At 40.9% G+C, this 23,379-nt stretch overlaps 1 protein-coding gene across 2 annotated transcripts in view; it reads right to left on the bottom strand.

The window, feature by feature from the left end:
- Nucleotides 1-12,946: 12,946 nt before the first annotated feature.
- The window catches only part of LOC143989392 (DNA primase large subunit-like), a 226,666-nt gene continuing 216,233 nt past the window's right edge, over nt 12,947-23,379 (bottom strand). For both annotated transcript variants that reach the window (XM_077489511.1, XM_077489512.1), the window contains one exon: nt 12,947-13,568. In XM_077489511.1, coding sequence (XP_077345637.1) covers nt 13,350-13,568 — 219 coding nt within the window. In that variant the 3' untranslated portion in view covers nt 12,947-13,349. The remainder of the gene's footprint in view (nt 13,569-23,379) is intronic.

Raw genomic sequence — 23,379 nt, 5'->3', positions numbered from 1 at the left:
CAACTAACATGTACTGATTATTCCAAACAAATGGGTATAAGGGGGAAACAAAGATTTGTAGGTCACAGAAGGCGCTACAAGGCGACAGAAAAACCCAGTAATAAAATTTTCCTGAAAAAATAGATTACAGGACCGTTATTTAGTGGATGTATATGGATTAATTTTGGGAAATAAAGATATTGTTTAGTGTCACTTTAGGGATTGACGATTAAAGAATGACTTTTACAGGTACCGTAAATGTGTCATCTATGTGTAAAAGAGAAGGAAGCAGGTATTGCAGTGCTGCAAGTAAGTCACAAAATACCGTCTTGGCTTAACGTGGTGCTGAACGGCACTGTCACTTAAAACATTTTAATTTTGGAAAGATTTATCTGAGCAAAACAAACATCCATCCAACTGAAAATTCGTATCTCCGTTTATTAAAATCTGTTCCATGTTCTGTAGCACTAATCTACTCATGGAGATTTTAATGTTGCAAGAACTTCCTGAAAAGTTACCTCGGCATTCTTCCTTTCTGATGTTTACGCAAGTGCTGCCTGTTTGGATAAATTGATAGTTCAACAAACTGAAAAGGTAAATTAAATAAAATGTTTTGAAGCTACAAAATTCTGTCATATAGGATACAGACTTGCTAAAAAATTTCAGCCTATAGACTGATTGGTGTAATATGTGAGGACACCTCCACTGTAGTATCTCTCCCCATTTACCATACCTTGTCTAACAGAACAGTCAACCCTTTCCTCTTTTCAGCTGGCTACTAATGAAGAGTTTACAAAACTTTTCTCAGATGCCCACCTAACCAATTGTTCCTTGGATCCTGTTCCCTCACAACTACTATAGTCACCCTCTTATTCTATCCTATGCTCCTTCATATCTTCAATCTCTCCCTCTCTACTGGCGCCCTGCCCTCCCCTCCCCTCTAAAGCATGCACAGATCACTCCCATACTTAAAAAGCCCTCACTGGACCCCACCAACCTGAACTTAAGACCAATCTTATTGCTCACATTCACCTCTAAACCTTTGGAACACTTAGTCTACAACCGTCTTAGCTCCTAACTCACTGAAAACAACCTTCTTGACCCCTTACAGTCTGACTTTCACTCGCAGCACTCCGCAGAAACACTAAAACTCACTAACGATTTTTACTACTACTAATTTACTACTGCTAAAACCAATGGCCACTATTCCATACTCTTACTATAGTACTAGACCTATCTGTGGCCTTCCAATAAACTCCTTTCCCTTGGTCTCTAAGATTCTGTTCTATCCTGGTTCTTCTCCTACCCCTCACAGTGCTCCTTTGGTAATACCTACAACTCTGTCTCCTTCCTCTCCACTTCTTATTTCTGTAGGGATCCCCAAGGCTCTGTTCTTGGACCACTTCTCTTCTCTATCTACACCTCCTCCCTTGGTCACTTGATAATCTCCCATGGTTTCCAATACCATCTCTACACTGATGACACACAAAACTATCTTTCTACTCTGTTCACTCCTTTAGTCTCCATTCCCATTACGAACAGACATATCAGCATGGATGTTGCACCATTTCCTTAAACTAAATCTCTATAAAACTGAGCTGATAATATTACCTTGCTCGTGCCCTCCTCCATGACTTTTACATCAAAATCGATAATGCAACCATCAATCCCTCCCTATATGCCAGGGTACTAGATGTAATCCTAGACTCCAAACTGTCCATTGAGCCCCAAATCCAATAGTTGTCAAAAGCTTGTAGACTTCATATCCATAACATCTCTAAAGTTTGACAATATAGTGTATATGAAATACTGTATTTATTGACGTATAACACGCACCCCAAGTTTAGAAGGGGAGTTTAACCACTTAAGGACCGCCGCATGGCAATGTACTTCATCAGAATGGCATGTACAGGCACAAGCACGTACATGTACGTGCTTGTCTTCCAGCGGGTGGGGGGTCCGATCGGACCCCCTCCCGCTGGATGCGGCGATCCGTTTCGCTTCAGGAGCGATCCCCTCTCAAACGCTCCTGGCGAATGAGAAGCTTCCTCCCGCTGTGTATAGTAAACACAGGCAGGGAGGAAGTGATGTCATTCTCCTCGGGGCGGTCTTTTTGACCGGACTACGAGAACACTGAAAGTAAGTGCACCAAACACTACACTAACATGTAGGCACACAAATCCCCCCCCCGCCCCCCTCCCAGTCACAGTGTCACTGATTGCAGTGATCATTAATTTACAGATCACTGCATTCAGTGTCAGTTGTGACAGTAAAAACTGTCAGGGCAGTGTTAGGTCCAGGGTAGCACCCCTACCCCCCAATAAAGGTTTAACCCCCTGATTGCCCCTAGAGTTAACCCTTTCACCCCCTTTTGCCAGTGTCACTAAGCGATCGTTTTTCTGATCGCTGCATTAGTGTCACTGGTGCCGCTAAGTAGCTAGTTATTATTTTAGGTTCACCACCAGGTTTTTATAGCGCTAGGTACCCCGATATACTACCCAATAATGGTTTTAACCCCCTGATTGCCCCTAGTTAACCCTTTCACCCCCTTTTGCCAGTGTCACTAAGCGATAATTTTTCTGATTGCTGCATTAGTGTCACTAGTCTTGCTAGGTAGCTAGTTATTTTTTTAGGTTCACCGCCAGGTTTTTATAGCGCTAGGTACACCCATATACTACCCAATAATGGTTTTAACCCCCTGATTGCCCCTAGTTAACCCTTTCACCAGCGATCACCGTATAAGTGCCACTGGTGACGCTGGTCAGCCAGTTAGTTATTTAGGTTCCCCGTCAGGTTTTTATATAATGCCAGGGACCCCCATATACTACCTAATAAAAATTTGAACCCCCTGATTGCCCCTAGTTAACCCTTTCACCAGTGATCACCGTATAAGTGTTACGGGTGACTCTGGTTAGTTAGTTTGCTTTTTATAGCATCAGGACACCCACCATTTATTACCCAATAAAGGTTTAACCCCCTGATCACCCGGCGGGTGATATTAATTAGGTTTTAGGGTCAGGGTCGGCATCGCCCCAGGCAGCGCTAGGTTAATGCCAGTACCGCTAACACCCATGCGCAAAGCATACACCTCCCATAGTGGTATAGAATCTGAACAGATCAATATCTGATCTGATCAGATCTATACTAGCGTCCCCAGCAGTTTAGGGTTCCAAAAAAACGCATTGTTAGCAGGATCAACCCAGATACCTGCTAGCACCTGCGTTTTGCCCCTCCGCCCAGCCCACCCAAGTGCAGTATCGATCGATTACTGTCACTTACAAAACACTAAACACATAACTGCAGCGTTCGCAGAGTCAGGCCTGATCCCTGCGATCGCTAACAGTTTTTTTGGTAGCGTTTTATATTTAAATCTGGAAGGCAGTGCTTGGTTTTTGGGGTCCCGTACGTGGCTAGGCTCCCAAAAAGTCCCCCACATGTGGTATCCCCGTACTCGGGAGAAGCAGCAGAATTTATTTTGGGGTGTAATTTGACTTATGCCCATAGCATGTGTGAGCAATATATCATTTAGTGACAACTTTGTGCAAAAAAATAAATTAAAAAAAATTTAATATTCCTGCAACTTGTGGCAAAATATAAAATATTTCATGGACTCAACATGCCTCTCAGTAAATAGCTTGGGGTGTTTACTTTCCAAAATGGGATCATTGGGGAGGGGGGGGTTTGTGCTATTTTGGCATTTTATGGCCTTCGAAACTGTGATAGGTAGTGAGGAGTGAAATCAAAAATTTGCACCCTTAGAAACCCTGAAGGCAGTGATTGGTTTTCGGGGTGCCGTACGCAGTTAAACTCCCAAAAAGTCCCACATATGTGGTATCCTCGTACTCAGGAGAAGCAGCAGAATATATTTTGGGGTGCAATTTCACATACAACTATGGCATGTGTGAGCAATATATAATTTAGTGACAACTTTTTGTAAACTTTTTTTTTTTGTGTCATTATTCAATCACTTGGGACAAAAAAAAAATTGAATTGGCTCAACATGCCCCTCAGCAATTTCCTTGGGGTGTCTACTTTCCAAAATGGGGTCATTTGGGGGGTTTTGTGTTATTTTGGCATTTTATGGCCTTCGAAACTGTGATAGGTAGTGAGGAGTGAAATAAAAAATGTGCACCATTAGAAATCCTGAAGGCGGTGGTTGGTTTTCGGGGTGCCGTACGTGGCTAGACTCCCAAAAAGTCCCACATATGTGGTATCCCCGTACTCAGGAGAAGCAGCAGAATATATTTTGAGGTGCAATTCCACATATAACTATGGCATGTGTGAGCAATATATAATTTAGTGACAACTTTTTGTAAACTTTTTTTTTTTTGTGTCATTCAATCACTTGGGACAAAAAAAAATATTCAATGGGCTCAACATGCCCCTCAGCAATTTCCTTGGGGTGTATACTTTCCAAAATGGGGTCATTTGGGGGGGTTTGTACTGCCCTGCCATTTTAGCACCTCAAGAAATGAGATAGGAAGTCAAATTAAAAGCTGTGTAAATTCCAGAAAATGTACTCTAGTTTGTAGACGCTATAACTTTTGCGCAAACCAATAAATATACGCTTATTGACATTTTTTTTTTTTACTAAAGACACGTGGCTGAATAAATTTTGCCCTAAATGTATGACTAAAATTGAGTTTAATTGATTTTTCTTATAACAAAAAGTAGAAAATATATTTTTTTCCTCAAAATTTTCGGTCTTTCAATTTATATCGCAAAAAATAAAAATCGGAGATGCAATCAAATACCATCAAAAGCAAGCTCTATTTGTGGGAAGAAAAGGACGCAAATTTCGTTTGGGTACAACATTGCATGACCGCGCAATTACCAGTTAAAGCAGTGCAGTGCGAAATTGTAAAAAGACCACTGGTCTTTAGGCTGAAAATTGGTCTGGGGCTGAAGTGGTTAAGAAAAAAAAACTTACATTTAAATGCCCATCAATGCAGCCTCATCAGTGTCAATCTGCAGCCTGGCCCAGTGTGCCTTTGCAGCATTGCCCTGATTTAAATTTAGCGCCAATCTCCGCTGACTGTGAGCGGAGAGGAGCGAGCGGAGCTGAGATACACAAAGCCGAGTGTACTTTGGCTAGACTCGGCTCTGCTCACAGTCCCACCCATCTCCACTGATTGCGAGAGGAGAGGAGCGAGCGCCACTGACATATAGAAAGCAGAGTGTACTTCGGCTAGACTCAGCTCTGCTCACAATCAGGGGCGGGACTACAAGAGGAGCCAAGTCTAGCCGAAGTACACTCGGCTTTCTGTATGTCAGTGGTGCTCGCTCCACTTGCAATCAGTGGAGGTGGGCGTGACTGCGAGAGGAACCGAGTAAAGCTGAGTGTACTTCGGCTTTGTTTGTCTCAGTTCTGCTCGTTCCTTTCCTCACAATCAGCGAGGGATCAGCGGGGACCGACGTATAACACGCACCCATGATTTCCCCCCGATTTTAAGTTGAAAAAAGTGGTTGCAAACCTCAGTCATGGAATTTGAGCAAAGCACATACCGTATATCTGTTGTGTTTTTTATCTCTACCCAAAGCTCTAAAGCCGAGTATACATGAGACAAATGTCGGGAGGCAACAGCTGGTAAAAAAAACAAAAACAAAAAAAAAAAAACACCAACATTTGGCCCATGTGCATGTTGGTCTTTTTGATAGAAACTAGGCAAATGGTGGTTGAATGAAAAAAATTAATAGTGTGTAAAATAAAAAAGAATAGCGTGTACCCGGCTTAAATGCCATTACTCTGGTGCTTTGTTCCTGTTGTCAGCACGAGTCACAGATAAATTTGTGTCGGGGAGGGAGCTCAGCACAGCTTGTCTTTTCACAGCATAGTTCTGCTGTGTGGAGGGGGGTGTGTTCCTTTTCTTCCAATCAGCTCTCACACACTAACTGCAGCCTCTCTGCCCCCTCCTCTGTGCTACTGACAGATGAAGAAAGATTTTTAACATGACCTAACCTTTTGAAGGGGTGTTAAAAAGAGAAGACTCCAGATAAACAAGTAATACCCATGTTGGAGGATTATTTCATCTCTTTGTATCATCTGAGGCTGTTCACTTCACTTGGTATATGTGAGGCTTTACAATGTAATTGGAATCTCCCTATTTTCAGGAAACAAAAAAACTGTACTGGGGAGGGGTGTCAGACAGAATAGAAAGAGGAGAAATTATTTTATGGAGAAAACAGATTTTAAGACTGACAAACTTTCATCAATGAGTGCACATATAGCATTCTAACTATTCTCTTAGTCTGAACACATGAGGGAAGGTTTGTGAATATGGAAGAGATACACAAGAGACGTGACAACAACTGACGTGGGGATAAGATTTATGTTCCGGGAGTAGGGACACACCACCTGGACTGTTTGAGATTTTTCTTTCTGCTGTTTACCTTACAGCAGTAAGGTAAGGGGCCACTTCACTTGATGTGTGTGGAACACTGAAGAGGCACAAGAGGTTGTACACACTGGTTTTCCTGGCACCCTGTACCCGGAGAAGCACCTTATGAATCACGCGTCACTTTATATATTTCTTTATAGAGACTCTGCTATTTTACTTTACTCATGTGTTCTAATTGCACTGTGTGATTCACGTGTGCGCCATTATTGATACAGTTTTTAGTTTATTGTGTGAATTTTTACTGAGGAAAGAGCTTGTTTGCACTATATATTTTCACTGGTTTATGCGACTTTGAACCTATGAAGCACTGGACACTTTAATATTGCTTATATTTTGTATATTTCATTTTAGTCCCTGACACTTTATTCACCTATTGCCCAATTTATGGTCACGATAGCTGGTTTACACTATTGTTTAGTTATATGCAATTTGGTATTTAAGTAATAGTAAGTACTAGGCACTTTAGATTAATTTATTATTTTTAAGGTAGCGCAGCACCACTTATTTGATTCTAACTATTCTGCCCTTCATCCTGGCTGAAACTACAATCACAAGGATGATTAGCACACCATGCAAATTCCTGCAGTTGGAATGGAAGGTGTGTGCAAAGATCTTGTGGCGAGTTATACTTGCTGTCTGTGCAAACTGTTACGATGAGCTGCAGTCATTGCCAGCCTGTCGTTTCATTATATGGGTTGAGTGGCCACTTTGCACACACTTCCCATTCCAGCAGCAGGAGTACAAAGATCCTTGCCATTGGAATGCACTGGGTGTGCTAATTGCCCAACTGAATACAGCCTAAAACTTGTTCTTGAACCCACCCCAATATGCTGGCTGGACAATATGGAAGCAGCACACCGATTTAGTCACCCTTGTGTTCTCCTCTTCCACAATCATACTGTGTTGGATGCAAAGCAATAGAGCCCTAACAGGTTGCTAGCACTAATCTTTTCTCTGCCACCCAGGCATAAACTCTGCAGGAGATTACACAAGGCTTAAAGCTGAACTCCAGCTCTGCCATTACTTCAAATAGTTTTTTTTGGCCAAGCTCGCCCAAAGGAACAATTTCCTTTACTGAGAAATGCAGCTGCTGTCAGCTACATACAGTATACAGTGCTGTGTTTTGGCAGCGGTACAGGGACTTCCTGTCACATTCCTGGAACAAATTCATTTGGGCTGTGCAGTCATTCACAGGTAACCTTGCATTTTTATGAATGAATATAAGGCTTCCTCTGATTTGCAGAGATGGCAATTGTAACATCATCTACACACCTCAGCCAATCAGAAGTCCCCATACTGCTCCTGAAACACAACACTAATACAGCAGCCACATTACCTAGTATAGGAAATTGTTTGTGTGAGCCAGTTTGGCTCAAACTAACCATCTAAAGAGACACAAAATGCATTGTTTAAATTAAAAATATTGTGGTTTTCTCCCTCCCTCCTCTGCAGCCGCATGCAGCGTGTAAAATAGGTATTGAATACATCCTCATTTTTCTGGATAACTATATTTCTAAAGGTACTATTGACATGGACCATAACCCTAAAGTGGAAAGAACATAATTTCTAAATAAACCAGCCACAACCAGGTGCTCCTCGGAAGATTTGACAGAAGGACCACTTGTGGAGAGCTTCAGAAAGACTTGGAATTAGCACGTTCAGTTGTTTCAAAGAGAACAATAAGCAATGCAGTCAACCGCCAAGGCCTGTATGTGTCATGGTACTACTACAGTGAGCCCACAATGCGAGCAGGTGACATGGGATCCCCCAGTGTGTGGAGTCTAAGGGCCAGCTGGTATTCTGCCAGGGACTCCCTCACGAGGGTTTGGGCTTAGTTGCATGCTGACCTCAGGTCATGACCCCCGGGTTCACCCTGCTCGCTAGGGGAGTACCAGAAGACACTGTCAGACAAGGATGGATGAAGCAAAGGAGAGCCGGACAGCAAGCCAAGGTCAGGGCGGGCAGCAGACAACGTAATCAAGAGGACTAGCTGAGTCAGTACACAAGAGATCAGTTCACGAGAGGTCAGGTTCAAACAGGTTACACAAAGGGAGCTCAGAGACAAGCATTGTTCAAGCAACCAGAAACTGCTCTGAGAGAAATTAAATAGAGAAGCACCTGGGGGGCTGGAAAGGAAGTAGCAGGAAGGAATGATATTTAGCAACAGGTGAAGCCGCGACACCCATAGCTGCAGAGTGCAGCCAGAGCTGAATACAAGCTAGTGGAACAATATGTGCCAGACAACCTACAGCAGTAAAGGCAAGACACAGATCAGCTCCGCAGCTGATCTGTGACAGTATGCATGCTCACCACGCAAGACACCATTGCTGAAGAAAAACCACGTTGAAGCTCGTTTAGAGTTTGCTGCACAACATTTAGACAAGCCTGTGAAATACTGGGAAAATATAGTTTGGTCAGGTGAGACCAAAATTTGTGGAAGAATGGGCCAAAATCACACCCGAGCAATGCATGCGACTAGTTTCTCCATACAGGAGCTTGTGTCTTGAAGTGGTCATTACCAACAAAGGTTTTTTACCAAGTATTAAAATACATTTTAGTTAGCGTGTTCAATACTTTTTCCCTGTGTCATTCCATTTTTTTCACCCATAATTTAATTTCTGAACTTATTTGTTTTGGTGTCTTTGTATGTATGTATGTATGGATTGCATGGGCTGTTACCGACACGTGGGGAAAATTTTCATGTCAATAGCAGCATTAGAAATAGATTTACCTAGAAAAATGGTGACGTCTTCAATATTTATTTTACCTGCTGTATGTTTTGCTGTCAGCAGATCAGTCTCTAGCATCTGCCTCACTGCTCTGATTCCCAGCAAAGTGCCAAGAACAGAAGACAACTGAGGCTGGAGAACAGGATGAGAGCATTAACTACTGGATTTCAAACATAAGTACTTATTATATAAAAAAAATAAAATAATAATGATATAGCCATACATTCAAAGGGGGTCAGCAGAAAGCAATGTGTCAATTTCTAAATTACTAATTTCTAAAGTACTAAAGATCCATTTTAAGGAGGTTGGTTATACGTGGGCTGAAAAATGCCTCTTATGCATTGGGACTTAAGGGGTCTCAAGATGAAAGTCCACTTTTGTGCTGGTACTGGTGTGAGTCAGGCTGCAGTATGGTCAGTAGGAATTCCACTAACACTCCTTCTTGCACTGGTGTCAGTCAAACAATGAAAGATAATTCACTGAAAAGCTACAATCATAATGGCTAAGACAAGCTACGGCTTATTTCACTTTAATGATCCAACAATCATTGTGCAGTAAATACATACCTGGCTCAATGTGTCACTATGTTACTGGATTAATGACGAGTGACATACTTCATTGTTTTAGTCAGTGACAGCATAGGGGAGGGAAATGTGGAGCCAGGTACGTATTGCCTCTGATCTGCATAATAATAAAGTTGTCACCAGCAACTGATTCACTACTGTGACATTGCTCTAGCACACAGACACTATAAACACGCATCTGCACCTCCAGAAAATAATATAGATGTGTTGCATTTAAAATGTTTCTTATTGAAGCAGAGACCTGCTCAAATTATGGCGATTGCTTTTAACACCTTTTAGGCAGAATATATAGTAATAAAAGCACAGTATCTTAACATTAATTTTGTTGTACATTTATATTTTTGCTGAATTTTTAACGTTATGTCAATGCACAAACATCTGTGTTGAACCTCGCGCCATCAGGCAAAGATGATAACCTGTTAAATCGCTCTCCACGGGCAGCTCAACTCTCCAACAATACACGATGGTTTAGTCCAAAGTACTTTTACGTGAGTACAAGGATGTTAACCAGTCAAATCAAGGTGTAAATGGATAATGATCTTTTACACTTTGTGTCCACTAAGGCTGTAAATGAACTGAGGGAACAAAAAGAAGAGAGGGGGTCTGGCAAGGAAACAAACTAACCCAAACATGCAGGTAGATTGGAATAAAACTAGATCGTATCAGTTTACAAGAATTACATTAAAAGTTGAAATTACACTGGATGCCACTAGGTGTCAGCACAAAGGTCTTTATACATTACATAATGAAATCCAATACAAGATGATGGGTAAGTGCTCTAGAACATTTAAGATACTCATCTGATAGTTAAGAGGACCCTTGCTGTGAAATGGTTCAACTCATTAGATGGCAAGTGACTAAACTGTGCTTTGGATACTGCACATTGTGTTTTGGTTGGCCGGCAAGAAGTGGGAGGTAGATCTCTAGTTACACAGGAGAAACTGTAAATTCACAATACAAAACATATCAAATGATTAACTAAAAATATTTACCATTTTAAGAAAAAAAAATTGGTATATTTGAAATGGATGGCACCAATACGCCTCAAAAAAGTTGACAGGGCAACAAAAAGCTGGCAAAGTAAGTGGTACTAACAATAAAGAGCTGGAAGCAGATTTTCAATGAATTAGGTTAAATGGCAAAAGGTCAGTAACATGATTGGATATAAAAAGGCTATCTGAGAGATTCAGAGTGTTTCAGATGTAAAGATGGGCAGAGATTCACAAAAAGATGCGTCTAAAAACACAATTTCAAAATGTTCCTCTACTGAAACTCCAGCATTGGTCTCTTCAGTTCTCAGACATTTGTTCTTCCCAGTGTTGAAAACATGGCCCCATCCCAACTTTTTTGAGATGTGTTGCTGCCATCAATTTCAAAATGCCCTCATTTTCCCCCCTTAAATATTTGATGTTTTCCACTTTCTATTGTGAATAAAATACGGGCTTCTGAGATTTGCAAATCATTACATTCAATTGTTATATGTAGTTTTTACACAGAGCCCCGACTTATTTAGAATTGGTGTTGTACAAAAGAAGTACAAATGTCATATGTGCTCCGTTTCTGCTTCTCTGACATCTTAAGCAGTTTTATAACCCCCGCCTAGTTCTCCTCTGTGGGACAGGGTAGTTCAAGCTGGATATGCATCACTAAATTAACTTTACAGCAGTACTAAACCCAAAACGAAACATTTAACATATTACAGCTTACAAATTATTAGATGTGGTGGCTACATTAGTTTTCTTTTTTAAGCTTTTTTCTTCTCTGGCCAATAACACACCTCTTGTATTAGAGTGCCCCCATTCTAGATGAATGAGGGGGAACAGTAGCATTGCTAACCACTTGCCAACCATAGGACATCACCAGGTAATGCCCCTGTTTACCTGGCCAGAGGAGAGATTTCGGGTCTAATAGAACACAGATCTCTCCATAAAGAGGACCTGTCACAGCCCATGCTGTATGTTGTTCATGCCTTGTGATAGCAATAAAGTTCACAAAAAAATGTAAGTGACAGAGCAAAAAAAAAAAAAAGTTTAAGATAAAATACATAAAAATGTAAAAATTAAAGCGACCTGCACCGTGCGCAAATGCGAACACCTATGCAAGTCCCGCGCACATATGTGAACAGTGATTGCACCACACGTAAGGCATTGTAGTGAACAGAGCAAGAGCAATAATTATAGTACCAGACCTCCAATGTAACTCTAAACTGGTAATCTGTTAAAACCTTCAAAGCATCGGTTATGGAGAATTTTAAATATCACAGTTTGGCGCCACTCCATGGGCATACACAATTTTAAAGCGTAACATGATGGGTATCTATTTACTCAGCGTAATAAAATGTTTTTACCTCCAAAAAAATGGGCATTATATTGTGTGTGTATGCAATAAAATTCATCAAGTGCATTTTTTCCCAAAAACATTGCATTTGAAAAACCGCTGCGCAAATAACGTGACATAAAAAAAATGGCAAAACTCATAATTTTATTGAGAGAAAAAAAAAAGGTATAAACTACATGTAAAAAATCTTACCGATGCATGCACTTCTGCCACTGTGATCTGTCCTCTCCCTACTTCAACTGCTACTTTTATTAGAGTCTAGCCTGTTAAAGGAAGTGGACCTACTGGCAGAATCAAAGACATGGCTGACAACACTGCTTAAGTTTCAATACAGCAGAGGCAAAGATATTGGTCCAATCAGGAGCATACTGTATTTGTCAAGATCTGGCTTTAATTTTGTATTAGGGTCCTTTCACACTTGTACGAATTGAAGGTTGTGCGACTTTGACACGACTTGAAGCAATGCCTGTGTAATCTTGAGGTCTGTGGACCTCAAGTCGCATCAAAGTCAGACCAAAGTAGTGCTGGGACTACTTTGAAGTCGCACAGATATGAACTGCACTCATTGGAAATCGCAGGGTACGACTTTCCATGCGACTTTGCATCAAAGTCAGACCAAAGTAGTGCTGGGACTACTTTGAAGTCACACAGATATGAACTGTACTCATTGGAAATCACAGGGAACGACTTTCCATGCGACATGCGACTTTGCAGGGTACGACTTTGTGAAAGGGGCCTTCTTATAGAGATGTCCTGAGTTTTCTTTTTTTGCTATTTTACCCAGACAAACTAATTCCTTTAGGCAGACAAACCCTGCTTTTGAGTTCTTGTAGTGGATTGCCTGCCATTAAGTTTCACATATAATTATAAAGAAAACAATGTAATAACATACAATACTAGAAGAAATACTAAATCAATATTTATTATTCATGTCATAACTTTTATTTGAATATTTTACAGCAATTTGTATTACTGCACTAAAAACAAAACAAACACCAGTAAATACAAAAATTATGAACAGTTTGCTCACACTAGTATTTTTATTTGTCCTCCCTCCTTCTTTGTAAATACTACAGTGAAAACACTCATAATTGTACCTGACGAGACAAGGGCTATGTGGAATACATTGGACAAGCAATGGTGTTTTTTTTTTCAGTTTGGAACGGATTGGTTGTTGGAGACTCAATGTTTGCTGTTTTAACTAACATAAAATAAGCCGCACAGTGGAATTATGTTCACTGTGGGGCTTATTTTCTATGCTCTAGCAAACACATAACCTTAAACAAATTACAATAGTAGCTTAGTATTCATACATTAGTAGCTTAACATTCATTAAAAAACTGTTCTAGATCTTCCACCTCATCTGACTGTGTGCTCATGAGTGCACTGGACGAACTGGAAGCTATCTGACTTTGAGAGTTTGCTTGAGAACTATCTACAGATGCTTGCTCTTTCTTGATCTCCTGACCACCAGTTAGGAGTTTCTGACTTTCTATGAAGTATTGATTAGGATGGTTCAGTGAAAAGCCACAATCATCAACCTGTTAGGAAAAATAAGAAAATCGTTAATGGCTATAACACTACTAGATTTGAGAGAACAAGACTCCAGTAAAACTACCGAAGCAATATGTTTCTTAAAGAGCAAGATCGTCATTGTATTAGCATTCCCTATGCAATAAAGAGTCCTCTGTTTAATAAAAAATGTATTGGTGGAGCAGAAATTAGTTTAATTTAAATGATATTCCTGGTGGGTCATAAAATAAGTTTGAGTTGCGTGCTCTTGCTCCCCCAGCGAAGATCAGCAGCCACTACCACAGAGGAAGGGAGAGTGCTGTTGCGCATGCACTGTTTGTCATAGGGAGAGTAAGGTTGTTCCTTAGATGATAAGGGCACGCTTTAAATATTGGTGCCATGCCCAAAGGTTCCCATGTCCTAGATTTTGCATAGGATACGGTGCTTCCACTAAACAATGTTACAAAGATAAACTTAGGCTGGCCATACACTGAAAACATTTCCTGCAACCACACAGACTGTGTTGATGTGGGAATCCCTCCTGTCGGGAGAAGACCATGATTATTGCTAGTGGCTATAGCAGCTGCTAGTGATAATCATAGGTAAAATCCAGAATGTTGCCTGTACCCAAATCAATCTTTCAATCAACTTGGTACATTCAGCCTGCCCATACATGGTTTGCATCGTGTATGACCGGCCTTACTCTTCAAATTATGGGTTATGTCCAGAACACACCATTGTACCCTTTCCGCTTCCCTGATCACATTTTCCAAGGGACTACTCTGCTCCTCCCCCACTGGACAACAGTGGAGGAGAGCAAGGGTGACCAGTAGGGGAGGAGCAGAGGAGTCCCTTGGAAAATGTGAGCAGGGAAGCGGAAAGGGTACAGTGGTGTGTTCTGGACAGGGCATTTTAGCTGGTGCAGGGGAAAGTGGTATATGTTATATGTTATTAAGTATGAAGCTGGTGCAGAGGAGAACAGTGAACAAGGTATGCAGGGGGTGGAGAGGTGAGTTTTGGAAATGGTGTGCAGGAGAGGCAGAGATGTTTGGTGGACAAGATTTGCAGGGGTGAAGAGGTGAGCAGTGGACAAGCTGTGCAGTGAGCAAAGTGGATGAGGTATGTGGAGAGTGCCGAGGTGAGCTGAGGACGAGTTATGCAGCTGGTGCAGTTGAAATGATTGGTGGACGAGGTTTTCAGGGGGTGTAGAGGTGAGCAGTGGATGAGGCTTGCAGAGGGTGTAGAGGTGAGCAGTGGACGAGGTTTCCAGTGGATGTGGAGGTGAGCAGTGAACGAGGATTGCAGGGGGTATAGAGATGTGCAATGGATGAGTTCTGCAGCTGGTGCAGTAGAAATTACTGGTGGATGAGGTTTGCAGGGGGTGTAGAGGTGAGCAGTGGATGAGGCTTGCAGAGGGTGTAGAGGTGAGCAGCAGAAGAGGTTTGCAAGGGGTGAAGAGGTGAGCAGTGAACAAGATCTACAGGAAGTGCAGTGGACGAGTTATGCAGAGGTGAGCAGTGGATGAGTTATGCAGCTGATGCGGAGGGATTGGGGGTGAATGCTAGACAAGGTTTGTAAATGGTGCACACATGAACCGTGGATCAGATATGCAGCCAGTGCAGAGAGGAACAGTGGAAAAAGGTACCCATGGGGTGCAGAGGTGAGCGGCGGACAAGGTGTACATGGGATGCAGAGAGGATTGGTGGATTAGGTTTGCTGGGGGTGTAGAGATGAGCAGTGGACAAGGAGCGCAGGGAGTGTAGTGAAAAAGGTATGCATAGGGTGCAGAGGTGAGCAGTGGATGAGGCCTGCAGGGGATGCAGAGGCAAGCAGTGAATGAGGTTGTGCGGAGGATGGGGAGATGACTGGTAGACAAGGTTTGCAGGGGGGTGTAGAGATGAACAGTGGATGAGGTAAGCAATGGACAGGGTGTGCAGCTGGTGCAGAGGTGAAGAGGAAAAGGGGTGCAGAAGTGGATAGTGGAGAGGGTTTGGGTATTTGTTTGAAAATATTTTTTACATTTATTGCTCCTACATTCCTAACCAAAGTGTTTACCATATCAATAGTTAATACCACCATTGGTTTAAAAAACGTGTCCACTTATTTTTTTAGTTTAGCCATGTATAACACTTATGTTATTTACCAAAAATCTACTGAGACCCCCATATCCCATCTGCATTACCAAGAACAAGTTATCTCCGCCCTCTTGTACCCTGAGGCTCACCAGAAAATATTTAATCCATAAATGCCACTTTCCTGAGAACTAAGCGCCCCCCCCCCGTTAGAAGTGGCATCACGTATTATTGTCCCAAATGTCCTTCCCAACCAGGCCTCTGTATAGGTGAATGTTTCTGCCGTTACCATACTTCTCTACATTATTAGGGAAGAATGGTAAACCTAATTTTCTTTTCCTGTCATTTTCCTCCGCCTTCTCCAGAACCGACCCTGGCTTGTTATACAACCACGCTTCTGCCCAACGCTAAACATACCTCTGCCTTCTCCAGAACTGACCCTTGCCTGTTATACGACCATGATTCTGCTTAACGCTACACTGTAACTACCTCTGCCTGCTCTGGAACGGACCCTGCACCACGGTTTTTGCCTGCCTCTTGGGCTGATCTTTTACCCTGCTATTCTTGTGGGAACACAGGGGTCTCAAATATGTGAGGGGCTCCAGAATTGTTTTTCTGGGTGAAGAAAACTAATTTATTAGTTTTCTCATTCCTGGATTAGGTTCTGGAGACCCGGAGGCTTCAAAGAGATTTGGGTCAGAGAAGCCTCTAGCCCGTCCCCATTCTTTTTTGGCCTGCTACTTGGACCATGTTCCCGCTTACTACCAGGGCCAATATTTTGGTACTGCTGGCAATATCTCTACCTGCACTGACCCTGGACTATATATGGACAATATTCCTGCCTGTACTGACTATGGACAATATTCGCCTGGTGCCTGGACAATTCCATTCTCTGTCGCTGACCACATCCCTGCTTGCTGCCCGGATAAGGGCTCTCCTCTTGTGGACAACTGCACTGCTAAAACCGCAGGTAATCTTTTTGTTTACCCTTTGCTCAGTAGAATGCATTTTGGGGTGTAATTCTTAGTATGTACATGCTATGTATTAAAAACATGAAGGGCCTTCAAAAAAGTTATAGGTTGTAAGGAAATTTGATGCGTAATTTATGTCCATAGAACACCTGATGGTGCGCCTTGGATGTTGGGCCTCTGTATGTGGCCAGGCTGTGTAAAAGTCTTGCACATGTAGTATCGCCATACTCAGGAGGAGCAGCAGAATGTATTTTGGTGCGTAATTTTTGCTATGTACATGCTGTGTTGGAAATATCTTATATTTCCAAAAACTTCTGGAAAAACTGTTCAAAAGACTCATTATGCCTCATAGATTATACGTTAAGGTGTTTATCTTCCAAAATGGGGTAATTTTGTGGACGTTTCAATTGTCCTGGTGCTCCAGGGACAATGGAAAAATGGCAAAAGTGTAATATGTGGTTGAGAGATTAAATGTGTAATCTATGATCCTAGAATACCTAAAGGTGCAACTTCAATGTTGGGCCTCTGTATGTAGCCAGGCTGTGTAAAAGTCTCACACATGTGGAATTGCCAAACTCAGGAGGAGTAGCAGAATGTATTTTGGGGTGTCATTTTTGGAATGCACACGCCATGTGAGAGAAATAACCTGTTATAATGACAATTTGGGGGGAGGGGGTCTTAATTTTGTAAGAATTTTGGGAAAAAATGCCAACTTCAAAAAACTAACCATGCCTCTTACTAAATACCCTGGAATATCTACTTTCAAAAAGGGGTCATTTGGGTGGTATTTGTACTTTCTTGGCTTGTTAGTGTCTCACAAAATGAGATAGGCCTTCATTACATCAGGCGTGATCAATTTTCAATAATTGGCACCATAGCTTGTAGACTCTAACTTTCACAAAGACAAAATAAATGTACACTGATTTGGGTTATTTTTACCAGATATGTAGCAGTATAAATTTTGGACAATATTTATGAAGAAAAAATACTAATTTGCTAAACTGTATAATAGAAAAGAAGAAAATGCATTTTTTTTTTTTTACAAAATATTCAGTATTTGTTCATTTATAGCACAAAAAAATAAACAAAAAACCCAGAGGTGATCAAATACAGCCAAGAGAAAGATCCATGTGTGAAAAAAGGACAAACATTTCATATGAGTACAGTGTTGCATGACTGAGTAATTGTCAATCAAAATATGGGAGCAATGAAAACTGAAAATTGGTCTGGTTAGGAAGGGGGTTTAAGTGGCCAGTGGGTAAGTGGTTAAGGTAGGCTCAGACAATCTTAGCTCTTGTTAACCCTATTTTTAACCCCTATCTAAACTTGATAGTGAAAAATAAGTGGCACTAGATTACACACACATGTATTAAACTACAATAGTGTAAAAAACGTGAACCTAAAAATAAATAAAAATAACTTCATAAATAATAAAGTTTAAAGTATCGTTGTAAAGAAAATAAAAATAATCATGACTATAATCAGTGTAACAATATCACCCTGTGACAAGTGAAAGTAAACTAAATTCAACTTAAAAGTCCATAAGCATAATCGGGTTCATCCAGAAAAGAACTAATTCATTGTAAACTTTTCTGATCTTCCACCACACCAATAAGTGCCAGTGATTCTGCTACCTTTGGATGACACACTCACCAGATATTTATGCCTTAGACTCTCGTGCTCGGCATATATGCTTTGAGCCACACAGACAGGGTCAATTGGTCTCCATTATGCGGCCACAAGCAAGTGTACAGGATCTCTCCACATGAAAATAAATGGTGCTCCAAATAGTGTAATATTGTAAAATCAGTACCAGTAAAACAGATAGCTATCACCCGAGAGATCAGGGAGTGACGGTTCAAGCTAAGAGGAGCGAGTGAGTGTGATTTCTAAGCTGTACACCTCGGGTCTGCCATGACCACACTATATACCACTACGGACATTTTAACCAAGAGCTTTCTGCTGTGATTTTACCTGCCGGCTTTGAAGTGATGTTATGCGAGTGCAATGGTTGAAGTTTTTCACACAATATTACACTATGTGAAGCACCTTTTATTTTCATGTGGAGAGATCCTGTTCACATGCTTGGGGCCGGATAACGGAGATCAATTGACCCTGTTTGTGTGGCTCAAAGCAGATATGCCAAGCACGAGAGTGTAAGGCATAAATATCTGGCGAGTGTCTCATCCAAAGGGAGCGGAATCACTGGCACTTATTGGTGTGGTGGAAGATCAGAAAAGTTTACACTGAATCAGTTCTTTTCTGGATGAACCCGATTATGCTTATGGACTTTTATGTTGAATTTAGTTTACTTTCACTTGTCACAGGGTGATATTGTTACACTGATAATAATTATTTTCTTTACAGTAATACTTTAAACTGTATTGCTTATGAAGTTATTTTCATTTTTAGGTTCACAATTTTTACACTATTGTAGTTTAATACATGTGTGTGTAATCTAGCGCCACTTATTTTTCACTATCAAGTCTAGATAGGGGTTAAAAATATGGTTCACATTTTACATCATTAAAGTGGCAGCAGGGCAGTTTGTTTTATTTTCTAGAGGTGCAGTGGTGGTACTTCAAGTGTTTGTGCACAAGACTTGCTGACCATCAGCGATACAAGTCTTAGCGCTTGGTCTTTATTCTGTATGACGAAAAGGATGCCTTTTCAGGTGTCTGTGAGACGCTTGTGCAATATTCAAAGCATATTTTGTGGGTATAAGGACTTTAGCAGATGTGTGCTGTGTATAACACAAGTAGGCTTGAATTCTAATTAACCACCTCAATACAGGGTACTTTCACACCCTTCCTGCCCGGTCCAATTTTCAGCTTTCAGTGCAGTCACATTTTGAATGACAATTGCGCAGTCATGCAACACTGTACCCAAACAACATTTTTGTAATTTTTTCCCCTGACAAATAGAGCTTTCTTTTGTTGTAATTTGATCACCACAAGGGTTTTCTATTTTTTGCGCTCCAAATAATAAAAAAGTTTTTTTTATTTGTTTCTGTACAAAACTTTGTAACTAAGTAAGTTTTCTCCTTCACTGATGAGCAATGATGAGGCTGCACTGAAGGGCACTGATGATGAGGTACTTATATGCAGCACTGATAGGTGGCACCGATATGCAGCACTTATGGGCATGGATAGGTAGTACTGGATGGCCACCCATAAGCGGCGACTGACACCACTGATCGCTACACCACTGGCTTATCCTACTGAATCTCATATGATGTCCAGTCAGGATAACACAACCACTTTCTGGCCGTCATTTTGTTATATGGCGGGCAGAAAGTGGTTAAAGTGGTTGTAAAAGCATTTACAACCAGCAAAAAACATGTTATCCTTACCTGCTTTTTGCAATGTTAATGCACAAAGCAGTCCCTTACCTCCTCTTCTGGTGTTTCCCAACAGCAATATCTGCTACTCCTCTTTCATATGCTGAGGGGACACTCGTGCGGACGCGCTCCTGAGTCTTACTGAGTGCGTATAGAGATGCGAGTTATACCTTCAGAAAAGTAAAATTGCATCTACTCTGTTTACACTATGAATAGACATTTGACTGCTGCATTTGGGCTTCAAAAAATGCACAACACTTTGCATGGGGTGTACAGACTCTTCTATAGTTGCCACAGAATTGTAGAGTAAGCAATGCCCATGCGCACAGTCTTTACAATTACTAAAATCTATTCATCTTTTTATAGCCAACCTAAGTTTCAGCTGACCTTGTTTTTAAACTATTATGGACACATTCAAAAGGGCCTTAATGGATAAGTGAAGTTGTTTGATGTATATATTGTCAGTCATGCCGGATCTTCCATCCAGCACTGTCCTAACCTTTGCAAAAAAGAAAATGAATACATTATCCCCAAAATAACCCTAACAGCGTTAGCACTTTCTTCACATGATTGCAGTCCAAGAATCACTTCATGGAAAGGCATCAAATAACCAGGGCTCAAAATTTAAAGTCCTGAGCTACTAGCCAGGCCTTAAGGGTTACTCGACACCAGTTGCCCCACCCAACCCCTACCATGCCCTGCTACCTAATCCCATCCTCATAAGTGATCTCATGAAATTACACTTAAATGTTTTATGCAGAATTAGGTTACAAAAATAAATATTAACAACTTTATCAGTGCAGCCTCGCCTGTGCCCAATGCAGCCTCACCTGTGCAGAGGAAGAGGCAAACCGCCAAGATCAGCAGATAGCGGGATTGTCCGCTGTAATAGGTTTCATTTGAATTTCCTGTCTTCCTGGGGCTCATCGTCACATAGCCCCACCTCTTGGCCGACGCCTTTGATGATGTCACACGTCCTGCATTGGACTGGCATTCTGTCTATCAAAGGCGCTAGGCCAAAAGATGAGCCCGGGAGCACAGGAAGTTCTAATGAAAGCTATTACAGTGGGCAATCCCACTCTCTGCTGATCCGGACAGCTCTCATCTTCCTCTCCTCTCTCTTCCCCTGGCTGGGAGACCGTACCGGTGGTGCTCGTCCTCCCATTCTGAGGCAGCCCCATGCTTGCCAACAGCCATTTTCCATTTGCAGTGTGCGAGTGGAATTTGAGGGCCAATATAACCATGTGCATATGTGTAACCATTTCAATATATGTCAAGATTTATTTTTGTGAGCGGAGATAAAAAAATTAAGTAACCAAAAAAATGCATTAATAATAGCTCAGTGCCTCTTAGATTGTCATTATCAGATAAAAGGCTCAGTATGTCTCAGTGATTATAATGCTTGTTACAGACTATCTATCCTTTTTCTTGAGTTTCTTTACATTTATGCATTGTGACCTTTTTAAACAGCAAATCTCAAATTTCAGGCTCATCAAGTGTGGTTTTACAGCAATTAATGCTCTAATGCAACATTTAGGACTTTCTTTGGGGTTTAAGTAAGTGGTTTGGAGAACACACATGACAGTGAAACCGTTCAGGTTACAAAAATTACAATCCATGATGCTTTGTGGTTACCGGTGTTAAGAACTGTGTGATGTGGTTTCACATTTAGAGGGCACCAATTTAAAATTCATGGTAATTGTTTTTTTTCTTTTTCATTTATGTTATTTGATAAGGAAGTATTTATTGTGGCAAACCAGTTCCAAAGACTTAAAGCAGTATTAAAGCCAAAAGCAAGCATTAATTATATTGCAGCATACCAATTCTCATTTTTTTTAGGTTTTCTTTCTTCTATTTTATCTGGTGATTTGCCCAGTGTGTTATTTTTCAAGCTCTCTTGTAGTTACAGGGTGAGACAAACCATTTAACAGTGGCAGGCGCTCTCACAACGATCAGCTTTTATTTAAAACCTTTATCTCAAAAAGAAAAAAAAAACGTTTGCTGTAGCTACTAAAACGTGTTGGCTGGAGTATGGTTTCAATTTGTTAGTAAATTTAATTCTGCTAGTATATCCAACAATCCCCTCCCCATAGACTGCCAATACTGTTGTCCAAATGTGCCGCCTGTGCTCATTCATCCAGAGTGGGGGCACTCTAACAGAGGAGATGTGTTACTGGCAAAATCACCAGGGGGAACAGAGGAAAAATAAAAAACTCTAAAGCAGGGGTCTCCAAACTTTCCAAACAAAGGGCCAGTTTACTGTCCTTTGGACTTTAGGGGGGGCATACTGTGGCCATTGGGAGTAGAAAAGGTCCCGACATCAGTGGAAATAAACAATGCCCCATTGTTGGTGTCATTTGGAGGAACTGTGTCCCACTGTTAGTGTCACTGGGAGGAATTCTGCCCCACTGTTGGTGTCAGTGAGGAAGAGTTATGTCCCATTGTTGGCATCAGTGAATGAAATGGTGACCCAGGGGCCAGGCAGGCAAAGGGTTGCATCTGGCCCCCGGGCCACAGTTTGGAGACCACTGCCCTAAAGAAAAAGAAAACGGATGCAGCAACCACATCAAATGATTGGCAAACTGGAATATATTACATTCTTGGTTTTTGGTTTAATACTGCTTTAAGAGTTAAGTATATTAACCTTAAAAACTGGATTCTATTATTTTTGTGTCATTTGGTCTGCTAAATATACTGTTAAAAATTACAATTTAAAAAAAACTCACAATGCTACTTAATACCTTGGAATGTCTACTTTTTAAAAGGGGGTAATTTGGGGGGGGGGGGGATTTGTACTTCCCTGACTTGTTAGTGATTCAAGAAATTAGATACACCTGATGTACTGAAGGCCTGATCAGATGTGATCAATTTTCAGTGATTGTGAAAGTTATAGTCTACAAACTATGATACCAAAGACCAAGTAATATACACTAATTTGGGTTATTTTTACCAATTTTTTATAAAAGATATGTAGCAGTATAAATTTTAGCCAAAATTTATGAAGAAAAATTACTAATTAGCAAAAATTTTATGACAGAAACAAAGAAAAAGGCATTTTTTGTCACAAAATTTACAGCCTTTTTTTTTTTATTTATAGCACAAACAAAAACCCACTAGTGATTAAATACCACCAAAAAAAAGCTCTATTTGTGTGAAAAAAAGACCCAACATTTCATTAATTGTCATTCAGTGTGAGAGCGCTGAAAGCTGAGAATTGGTATGGGCAGGAAGGGGGTGTAAGTGCACTGTATTGAGTATTGAGGTGGTATATATATATATTTTTTTTTGTCAGGCCTTTTTTCCGTACTTACAACAGTTTTGTTTAATTCTGTTTTTATTTTCAATTATTATAAAGCATTGTACATAATTAAGCAATTTCATACATATGAATATATATTACTTACAAGTAATATATATTCATATGTATGAAATTGCTTAATTATGTACAATGCTTTAT

This window comes from Lithobates pipiens, unplaced genomic scaffold (assembly GCF_037356315.1).
Source record: "Lithobates pipiens isolate NorthernLeopardFrog02 unplaced genomic scaffold, aLitPip1_a1.2 Scaffold_18, whole genome shotgun sequence".
NCBI classification, from domain to species: Eukaryota; Metazoa; Chordata; class Amphibia; order Anura; family Ranidae; genus Lithobates; species Lithobates pipiens.
The sequence above is the reverse complement of the archived record's forward strand: the minus strand, read 5'-3'. Positions and strand labels throughout refer to the sequence as shown.